This window comes from Siphateles boraxobius, unplaced genomic scaffold (assembly GCF_051911475.1).
Source record: "Siphateles boraxobius isolate OS27281-9 unplaced genomic scaffold, OSU_SipBor_1 68, whole genome shotgun sequence".
NCBI lineage: Eukaryota > Metazoa > Chordata > Actinopteri > Cypriniformes > Leuciscidae > Siphateles > Siphateles boraxobius.
Window position 1 is genome coordinate 1,633,014 of NW_027509195.1, and position 11,690 is coordinate 1,644,703.

The 11,690-nt window shown below is 41.0% G+C and overlaps 1 protein-coding gene across 1 annotated transcript in view; it reads left to right on the forward strand.

Annotated features, from left to right (window-relative positions):
* The window catches only part of LOC143722546 (uncharacterized), a 29,809-nt gene extending 25,229 nt beyond the window's left edge, over positions 1–4,580 (forward strand). Inside the window, exons 4-5 of the mRNA XM_077213928.1 lie at positions 3,991–4,209; positions 4,564–4,580. Of these exons, the coding sequence (XP_077070043.1) occupies positions 3,991–4,209; positions 4,564–4,580 (236 nt within the window). The remainder of the gene's footprint in view (positions 1–3,990; positions 4,210–4,563) is intronic.
* Positions 4,581–11,690: the final 7,110 nt, after the last annotated feature.

Sequence of the window (11,690 nt, forward strand, 5' to 3'; positions counted from 1 at the left end):
CACGGCTTGATCTTCTCTGTAAATAGTAGGGGTGGGAATCTCTAGGCACCTCACGATTCGATTCGATTACGATTCAGATGCCTGCGATTCGATTCAAAAGCGATTATCGATTATCTGAATCTTTTGTGTGTGTGTGTGTGTGTGTGTGTGTGTGTGTGTGTGTGTGTGTGTGTGTGTGTGTGTGTGTGAATATAAATACTTTGCTTTAAAAGTACAAAGTAATGACCCATAAAGAATTAACGTACAATATATTTGATTAACATTGCAAAGAACCAACAGGAAAATAAATGTGTGCCTGAACTAGCAGCATACTTGTAGTAAATTAATAATATAACAACAACAGGTGATCTGACGATTCATGCTACCCATCGAGATGTGCTACTTACTGGTGCATGTGCAGACTCATTTTTCTTCTGCTTACCACGCCCATAAATCTATGCATCCTTGCTGTGGATACTTGTAGGAAACTTTGACAGGTCAAAGATGAATATTTGATGATAATTTTTACTTTTCACACCGTTTTAAAAATAAAAACAGTACATTATACTGTACTCTTAACTTCGAATTTTATTATAATTTTATTTCATATAATAATATCATTTTTACTTGTTATATCAAATGTGATAATTGCTAGTTCATTTAAAATATCCAAATATGCTCCCCATACACTTACCCTGATTAAAATGAAATAACGATGTTATAATATTGTGAGATTTACACCATTATGGAAACAATAGAGAATGAATCAACATTATCTATGATCGATTTGCGTTTGGGTAGCATTTTTCGACAAGGCAGCAGAAATCGTCTGAAGACCGGTACAGCCCAGAGCCATAGAGAGAAACGGCTCTGGTACAGCCGAGTGTTTTTCCTCCTCTGGGTGGAAACGTGTCATATGGCTTCTCATATTTGTCGTGTTGCCGAAATATTTTAGTTTTATTCTTCAAAGCTTACAACTAGTGTGGCTCTTGTCCCGCTCCTTTCCCCCTTCAACTTCATAGAAGCCAAAATATTTCCACACGTCAGCTTTTAACGAGGAGGGTGTTTGGATTTCGCGCTCAGCCATCGCGTCTCTGTTATGTATGCACGCCACAGACAGACGGTCCGGGCACTGCACTTCCGCGCTGCAGAGTTCCGTCTTTTGCGTTCCGTCAATATTACGTCATTATAAATAGGCTACATATCTAAAAAAAAAATTTTTTTTTTTTGAAAATCGATTTTTGACATTTGTGAATCGATTCAGAATCGTCCACGTCCGCATCGCGATGCATCTAAGAATCGATTTTTTCCCCCACCCCTAGTAAATAGGGAACTGAGAAAGAACAGCACGGCTTCGTCTTCTCTGTAAATAGGGAACTGAGAAAGAACAGCACGACTAGATCTTCTCTGTAAGTAGGGAACTGAGAAAGAACAGCACAGCTTGATCTCTGTAAATAGGGAACTGGGAAAGAACAGCACGGCTTGATCTTCTCTGTAAACAGGGAACTGAGAAAGAACAGCACGGCTTGATCTTCTCTGTAAATAGGGAACTGAGAAAGAACAGCACGGCTTGATCTTCTCTGTAAATAGGAAACTGAGAAAGAACAGCACGACTTGATCTTCTCTGTAAATAGGGAACTGAGAAAGAACAGTACGGCTTGATCTTCTCTGTAAATAGGGAACTGAGAAAGAACAGCACGACTTGATCTTCACTGTAAATAGGGAACTGAGAAAGAACAGCACGGCTTGATCTTCTCTGTAAATAGGGAACTGAGAAAGAACAGCACGGCTTGATCTTCTCTGTAAATAGGGAACTGAGAAAGAACAGTACGGCTTGATCTTCTCTGTAAATAGGGAACTGAGAAAGAACAGCACGACTTGATCTTCTCTGTAAATAGGGAACTGAGAAAGAACAGTACGGCTTGATCTTCTCTGTAAATAGGGAACTGAGAAAGAACAGCACGGCTTGATCTTCTATGTAAATAGGGAACTGAGAAAGAACAGCACGGCTTGATCTTCTCTGTAAATAGGGAACTGAGAAAGAACAGCACGGCTTGATCTTCTATGTAAATAGGGAACTGAGAAAGAACAGCACGACTTGATCTTCACTGTAAATAGGGAACTGAGAAAGAACAGCACGGCTTGATCTATGTAAATAGGGAACTGAGAAAGAACAGCACGGCTTGATCTTCTCTGTAAATAGGGAACTGAGAAAGAACAGCACGGCTTGATCTTCTATGTAAATAGGGAACTGAGAAAGAACAGCACGGCTTGATCTTCTCTGTAAATAGGGAACTGAGAAAGAACAGCACGGCTTGATCTTCTCTGTAAATAGGGAACTGAGAAAGAACAGCACGACTTGATCTTCACTGTAAATAGAGAACTGAGAAAGAACAGCGCGACTTGATCTCTGTAAATAGGGAACTGAGAAAGAACAGCACGACTTGATCTTCTCTGTAAATAGGGAACTGAGAAAGAACAGCACAACTTGATCTTCTCTGTAAATAGGGAACTGAGAAAGAACAGCACAACTTGATCTTCTCTGTAAATAGGGAACTGAGAAAAAACAGCACGGCTTGATCTTCACTGTAAATAGGGAACTGAGAAAGAACAGCACGGCTTGATCTTCTCTGTAAATAGGGAACTGAGAAAGAACAGCACAACTTGATCTTCTCTGTAAATAGGGAACTGAGAAAGAACAGTACGGCTTGATCTTCACTGTAAATAGGGAACTGAGAAAGAACAGCACGGCTTGATCTTCACTGTAAATAGGGAACTGAGAAAGAACAGCACGGCTTGATCTTCTCTGTAAATAGGGAACTGAGAAAGAACAGCACAGCTTGATCTTCTCTGTAAATAGGGAACTGAGAAAGAACAGCACGGCTTGATCTTCACTGTAAATAGGGAACTGAGAAAGAACAGCACGGCTTGATCTTCACTGTAAATAGGGAACTGAGAAAGAACAGCACGGCTTGATCTTCACTGTAAATAGGGAACTGAGAAAGAACAGCACGGCTTGATCTTCTCTGTAAATAGGGAACTGAGAAAGAACAGCACGACTTGATCTTCTCTCTAAATAGGGAACTGAGAAAGAACAGCACGACTCGATCTTCTCTGTAAATAGGCCTACATTCTCTCCACGCTGTCCAGTGCGTCGCGCAGCTTTGGCACACAGATTTTGAGAGTTGGTCAGCTAAATAAAAGGGGTGGTTGTGAGAGCAGATGTCACAAGAATTATTTAATGCCATAAATTAGTAGGCTATTTCATGGCACGCAAATTAATGTGTAGTAACACAGAAGAAAGCTATGCTCTTCCCCGGTACGGTTTGTGTCGAGCCATTTATTAGTCTGGCTCTGAGGAGAAAGAGATTAAAGGTAGTTGCAATAAACTCTGTAATAATCCATTCAACTGTGTCAGATGACTATTATTCTGGTGCACAAAACTGAGTAAGAGCTGATGACAGCACGGCTTGATCTTTGGTTGACCAATCAGCGGAAATTGTCGTTTTATTCCTGCCCATGTGGAGATCGAATATTCAAGCTGTTTATCCATTTTGGTTTTTATTGTTTTTCCATTTGACGGATTAGAAGTGTGATAAAAACAAAAACTAAAATATGAAAAAATGACGCAAGATTTGTTTATGTTTCGTTTAGAAGTCAAAAACAAGATAACAAATTATCCAAAGGTACACGGACCGAGAATGATATTTTGAGTTTTATTATTTTCTTAGATAAGTGAAATTAGGCCTAAAAACAGCTCAGATTCTTCAAGCATTAAAAAATGCAGCGCTGCTCAGTTTCTGTGGACAGTAAATCCCGCCTTCTTCGTTTTGATTGACTATAAAACATTTCAACATTGACAAGCACTTTTAGACCGCTGCACTGAGACTGAGCACGCTAAAGTTTTGACAACTGGACCGCACTGGCCATTCGTCTCGGCTGACGGAAAGATAGGCTATGTAAATTTACTATAATTCGTTCTAATATATTAATATATATATATTTACATAGCAATGGACCAGACCAAGTTGTACATCGACCCACCGGGAAAATTCCAGGTGAACCAGATGCCCAGTCTGCCCCTGCCAAGAGTGTGTCCAAGAAGAACATATAAACCAGGAATGTGTGCCTTGATACGTTTCGTGCCGTGTGCCGATGACAGTGACTGTGCCAACAATGAGAAATGCTGCAGCAATGGATGTGGACTTCAGTGTATGGCTTCAGTTACAGGTATTTTTATATTATATTATATTATATTAGCTATACTACACTACACTACATTACAACATTACATAACACTATGGGGCTGTATGAATGCTTGAATATGATTGGTCAATATCACTTCGCCAAATGATTTCAGTTAATTTAAAGGTCCTTACAGCAACAACAGCAAATGAACCAAAACCCACGACGACACTGACCAAGCAAACAAATAGGCTTTAGTTAACAGTGGGATAAAAACAACTAATTTTTTTCTTTTTTTTTTTTTTTTTTTGGAAATGCTGTAATTATGAGCAGAATAATTGACTCCGGTCCATTGAATTATTAGAAAATAATGCACACTCAAGGTGTTTCTTGCTTTAGATCAGAAACAGTTTTAGATCAGAAATGGCCAGTGAAGTTAAAAAATAAATTACAATGAAACAGCAAGTTACACATTGAAAAAAAAAAACATTTTAAAAGTAGAAAGACTGAAATAGTTATTTGTTGTAAAACGTATTCCAATAATATATACAACTTCCAAAAATCTTTTTTTACAGTGAAAAATTCATTCAGCATTCACTGAAATGGCTTCTCTGAAACGATTCTGAAATTTGCCAGTAGGTGGCAGGAAGTCACTGTGTTATTGAATGAGTCATTTTATTCAGTCGATTCACTCAGTATCAGCTGATTCATTCAGTATTAAAAGGCTGTATGGTTGGGGAATCACTTACTCAACCGATTTGTTCAAAGACTCGTATTCATTCAGGAATGAACCTCTAGTCTGTGCGCCTATGCTGCGAGTCACACATTGATCTGTGACTTTGCTTTAGACTTTTAGCTGGCAGAAAAAAAAGAAACATTGTTTTGAGTGCCATTAAAACTCAGTGTTAATTAAATAAACTCAGTGTATTGCTCAAAACAACAGTCAGGCTACTCTGCACTTCACTACAATGTAAATAAATACATTCTCTGTTGCACAGTTTTGGTGCACACATTTCAAGAGTTGATAAATAAAAGAGTGTGCCAAATAGGTAGGCTAGGGGTAGTTGTGACAGCAGATGCGATGTAAATTAATATTAAATACGATAAACTAATTTCACAGCACACAAATGTATGTGCAGGCAGAAGGAAGCTCTGTCTAGGCTCTGCACCGGTGTGGTTTGTGTCGAACCATTCATTAGTCTGGCTGTTTAATGAGAAAACAATAGTCAACCTTTGAAGTGGATCAAAAAGGTTAATCAAAAATGTCCTAAGACAACAATGGGTATTGTTCAAAATTCATGGATAACTTTGATGAAAGGTTTTGATCCACTTCAAATTTTGGCTACTGTAGATAAAATGTCCCTGCAGTGGAAGAGTAAGAATCCGTACAACTGTAACAGATACTGAGAAAGAACAGCACGACTTGATCTTCACTGTAAAGAGGGGGACTGAGAAAGAACAGCACGACTTGATCTTCACTGTAAATAGGGAACTGAGAAAGAACAGCACGACTTGATCTTCACTGTAAATAGGGAACTGAGAAAGAACAGCATGACTTGATCTTCTCTGTAAATAGGGAACTGAGAAAGAACAGCACGACTTGATCTTCTCTGTAAATAGGGAACTGAGAAAGAACAGCACGGCTTGATCTTGGTGACGTCATAGACCAGGAAGCTATAAAGCACACCAGAAAACAGACCGCGACAGTTTCTGTGCCTTCAGCAAGCGATCTGTGTATTCTGTCCTTGTCATATTTATTGTTGTCTGTCAAGTTGCAATATATAAATATATATTATGGCAAAAGAGAGCAGAGCAGCTTTGTGTTGTTCCCTGCCCACGTTATATCACGGGTGGGGACACACACATCAGCTTTTTGTGACTATTTGGCAGTGGAGCATGCCACAGTCAGTTCTCGAGTGGGCTGACAGTGAGCATTGCGAGAAGCTGTCCGTGGGGACGCTCCGCTCCAGCCGGGCGTTCTTCGAGCAGGACGGTTCGGTTTGCGCTCCCCCCGCGGGTCCCGCGGTTGCCGAGGCACGGCGGCGACTCGCATTTTGGGACGGATCTGACAGCGGGGTTTGGGATGGGCTGTGCCCTATCTCAGCTTTCACCTGTCAGATCCGATGCTGGCGATTTCAAGTTCCGAGGAATTGGTATTGTTAGTGTTTTGTTTAGAAAAAAGAGAACAAAACAAATAAAGATATTAAGAAAAAGGCAGATGTTTGAGTTTTCAATAAATAAATAAATAAGTCAGCTCATAACTCTGTTGAATAAAGAGGAGCTTTACAAGGAGGTTTATCTAGTAGGCTACTGTTGCTAGTTAAATATTTACTGGCCAGCTGAACATTATGAGAGTGAAAATAAAAATAATTTATTAGATAAAATATATATCTAAAAACAGAAAAACTCTGTATCTCAGCCTCCTCGTCGGGGACTGCTGTTTTTCCCTATCTCCACACTGAGGTGTCGAGATCGTGGAATAAGCCGGTTTCTATTTTATGTGTTTAATGCCCAAACGTCTAACTATAGTAATGCTTTGGGTATTAAGTATCATGGTATGACAGTGCCTCGGGTTAAAGAGACGCTTGCGAGCTTTCTCTCTCCCGAGTCGGCGTCATCGTTTTTAACCCGACGTTACCCACCAGCCATCTTAAATAAATAAATTTTATTTGGCAGCGCTGGTGTGTAAAGTATAAGAACATGGATGAATGTGAGGATGTCAGCACTGACGCTATTCGAGAATTGCGGCGTGCAAAAACAGCTAAACTATACTGGGGAGGGACGGTTTCGATAAATCGTTTCTCTGCGTCCTCTGGGGGGGGCGACTCTCTGAGGAGGGTCGCAGCACGGCCAGTTCGGTTGCTTTCCTGCTGGTGGCCACGGAGTCTATTTATATTTATATATATATATATATATATATATATATATTTTTTTTTTTTTTTTTTCTGATTTAAAAATAAAGAAAAATAAGATAAAATAAGATCCTCGGCGCCCTCTGGGGTGCGACTCTCTGAGGAGGGTCGCAGCGCTGTCAGTTCGGTTTTCCTGCCGGTTCGCCGTTCAGGGCACCAAGGTGTCAGTGTCCCCAAACGATGCTCCGAGGGGGGTCGTAGAGCAGTCAGTTCGGTTTCCCTGCCGGTTCGCCGTTTCAGGGTGCCGAGGTGCCTGCTTTTTCCAATGATCCTCCGAGGAGGGTCGTAGGAACTAAGCTATTTAGAGGTAGGCAAGATCTGAGGATTATCGTCATCTCTAATAAAGCTTAGACAGGAAGTCCTGTCGCATAAAAGAGGCTATCAGGCTTCTGAGGGCTCCTCCGGGGGAGGGCCGGTTTTGAGAAATACCTTCTCCTCGGCGCCCTCTGGGGTGCGACTCTCTGAGGAGGGTCGCAGCGCTGCCAGTTCGGTCGTTCCCTGCCGGTTCGCCGTTCAGGGCACCGAGGTGTCAGCATCCCCATACGATCCTCCTCCGAGGGTCGTAGAATGAATGGTCAGTTCGGTTGTTCCCTGCCGGTTCGCCGCTTCAGGGCACCGTAGTGACTGTTCAACCAAATCCAGAGGCCAGTCTTGAGAGACTGGTTCCCCTAGTAGAATTTCTGGCAGCTTGGAAACTACTGCCACATATTTCTCAGTGGGTTCTGCACACTATAGGAATGGGTTCAGAATTCGGTTCTTGTCCGCCCAGATTTCCACCACGGTGGGGAGGACCCAGATCAGGCTTTGGTTATGGAGCAGGAAGTACTGACACTTCTGCAAAAGGAGCTGTAGAAGGGGTTCCTCCTCCCGGCAGACAGTCAGGGTTTTACAGCCATTACTTCATTGTTTCCGAAAGAGGATGAGGGGTTATGATTGTGTCACAGACTCAGTCAGAGGACTGGTTTGTCACAATAGACTTAAAGGACGCTTACTTATCTATCCATCCTCATCACAGGAGGTTCTTGAGGTTTGCTTTCAGGGGCGAAGCATACCAGTATCGGGCTCTTCCATTCGGCCTAGGTTATCACCCCGCACCTTTACAATATGCGTGGATGCAGCTCTGGCTCCTCTGAGATTCCAGGGCATTCGCGTATTAAATCATATCGACAATTGGTTGATTTTAGCTCAGTCCGAGCTTTTGGCAGTTCAACATCGAGATGTCGTTCTGTCCCACATAAGGAGGTTGGGGTTGCGGCTCAACACCAAAAAGTGTACTCCTCCCAGCTCAGAGGACCACTTCTCTAGGTGTAATATGGGATTCGACAACATGCAAGCACGTCTGTCTCCTGCACGTAGTTCTGCGTTTCTCAGCCGTAAAGAATGTAAACTAGGTCAGTCATTCACTGCAAAACAGTTTCTGAGACTGTTGGGGCTCATGGTAGTTGCGTCCAACGTAGTTACTTTTGGCCTTCTGTACATGAGCCACCTGCAGTGGTGGCTCGGGACCAAGGGGTTTTCTCCGAGGGCAAATCCGTTTTCGCATGATCAAGGTCATGCGGCTATGCCTTCGTGCCTCGGTCATGTGGAAGAAACCTTGGTTCCTCGCCCAGGGGAATCACTATAATATCAATATCACTTCGGTAAATGATTTCAGTTAATTTAAAGGTCCTTACAGCAGCAACATCAAATGAACCAAAACCCACGATGACACTGACCAAGCAAACAACTAGGCTATAGTTATCAGTGGGATAAAAACAACAAGATATTTCCATGTTTTTTTTGTGGAAATACTGTAATTATAAGCAGAATAATTGACTCCGGTCCATTGAATTATTAGAAAATAATGCACACTCACAGGCATCATTAGTGCATATACAGGCTTCGGGTCCAATGTTTCCAAAAGCAAGATGTATACCTTCTGTCACTCTTAGAAACATCAGCTATGGACACAATGATCATATTCTTAGACCCTGTCAGTCTGCAAATGAATCTATACATAAAATTTCTTAAAACAGCATTAAAAGTGGGCACATTATCAGACACAAACATTTCACTGGCACTACTCCACCTTGGAACTTTAAGCACAATTCTCAGTGCATCATTATAAGCCACTTGAAGTTTTTTCATTTTCAACTCACTAAAATTACACCACAGGTGGGCAGTATACAATGGAGTGCAATATGTTTTGAACAGAGAGATTTTAACATCAGGAGTGCACATGTGGAATTTGCGTGCCAGCATGTTCGCCTGCCCATACAGTTTTCCGCACTGACACTGCACATCATCATCATCATCACAGAGGTCATCTGTTATCACATGTCCCAGATATTTAACTTTCTTTACAACCTCTAGTGGTTCACCTGCCAATAAGAACAATGGATAGACACACTTCATATCCTCCTTGGTTCTGGCGATCAGTTCCACACTCTTCATTGAGTTAAATTTTATATCAAACATTAGTCCATATTGGGAGCATATTATAAGAAGTTGCTGCAGGCCAGCACTGGAGTGAGACAGTACCACAAAATCATCAGCATAAAGCATATGATTAATGAGACTCTCCCCCACCAAACAGCCAGTTCTACAGCCCTTTAACTCTCTGGTAAAGTTATCCATGTACAGATTGAATAGCAACGGAGACAGAATTCCGCCCTTCCGCACTCCATTGGAGACATAGAAAGGTGTTGACAAACTCTTCCCCCACCTGACTTGCATAGTTTGGTGAGAAAACCAAAACTGCAGTATCCTGATTAGGTAAGAGGGGACACCACACTCATGCAGTTTGCCAAACAGTTTCCCATGATTGATACGATCAAAAGCCTTTGACACATCCAGGAAAGTAGTCTATATGAGACACTACCTGTCAAAATGATTGATTGACTGGTGGGCGTGGCTATCCTTCGGTCTTCCCCGCCCCTTCCGGTTCCTCCCCTTCCGGTCCCACCCCTTGTCTCACCCCTTCCTGTCCCGCCCCTTCCTGTTACCTTTGAACTAGTTCCGCCCCTTCCTGTTACCTTTGACCTAGTTCCGCCCCTTCCTGTTACCTTTGACCTAGTTCCGCCCCTTACGGTTAAACTTTCTGTCAAAATGATGGATGATGACCATTGATCTAGTTCCGCCCCTTCCTGTTAAACTTTCTGTCAAAATGATGGATGTGTGACAGTTAGTTTGATCGTTTGAAATTAGTTTGATCAAGAAAAGGGTGGTATTGGCCTTTGATGTTAACATAAGCTTTGATGTGAGAGTTACAAAGTGATGTGACAGTTAGTTTGATCGTTTGAAGTTGGTGTTTTGTCACCGCATCCCCTAAATATCCCTGAGCTTTATCACGGGCAGCTGTGAAAGTGATAAGAAAAAATTGTGGAAGTTTATCTGTTCTGTAAAAGAATATAAAATAAAACCTCACACAAAAAGTTTAAAATAAATGTAGAACTATTCACTGAACCAAGCATTTCAGTTTAAATAAAATGGAGCCACAAAAATATTCCAAATAGTCAAAAAAATGTATTAGAGAGTTGAAGAAAAAAAAACAATGCAATGTATGAATGATCTCATACTGACTCAAAACATAGGGAGCGCGCGTCTATGTATGTGTGTGTGTGTGTGTGTGTGTGTGTCAAAGCAGGAATTCCCCTCCCTCCGCATTGCTGAGGACGTTGGAAGTTTATCTCACACAGAAGTTGAAAAAGCATTATGTTCATTTAAATTAAATGGTTATAAAATTTACATTTAGTCATTCACAAATATTTGACACTGACTCAAGTTGAAAAACCAGCTGTTCAATTAAAAGTATATAAATTAAACAAAAATAAAATCATCTTACTGTTTCACCATGGTTGAAAAACCCCACAAGTGTTTCCCCTGAAGTCTTTTCTCTCTGTCACACCAGCGTGTGGCTGGCCTGGTATCTGTTTTTGTGACACGTTCCTGAGCCCATTGAGAAATATCTTACACAACAGTTGAAAAGCATTGTGTTCCTTTAAAAGTGTATAAATTAAAATATATCATATATAAAATAAATAGTTTACTAATTAAACTAAAGTTGAAAAGCATGTTGTTCATTTAAAATCTTACTAAATTCCTGAAGTTGAAAATCATGCTGTTCATTAAAAAAATCTTACTAAATTACTGAAGTTGAAAAGCATTCTGTTCATTTAAAATAAATATTTTACAAATTTACTGTACCAATTATGTTAGATTTAGATAAAAATAAAATCATCTTACATTTTCACCAGGGTTGAAGAAAAAAATCACACAGGTAGTGCCTGCCAGCATGGACAGTGTGCGTGACAAATAAGTGATATCATCGCTGTTTTCGTACCACCGATAAAAATTACTTTTAATTCATCAGACTTATTTTCAGGAGTTACAGTTATCAGTGAAATATGGCGCTCGTGTAATCAAAAGGTCTGCCTACCCCCTGGGAATGTGAATTGGCCTTGAACCTAAACAGTTCAATTCATAGAGTACTGAAAGAATATAGTGGACACACAGCTCCCACGTTTTCCCATAGATTTCCGCAGGCTCTTACTGTAAAAGGCTATAAAATAGCCAAGACACATGGACGTGTGCCATACCCCATGTCTGGACCAAAAAGTTTTGCACCCTCTCTCC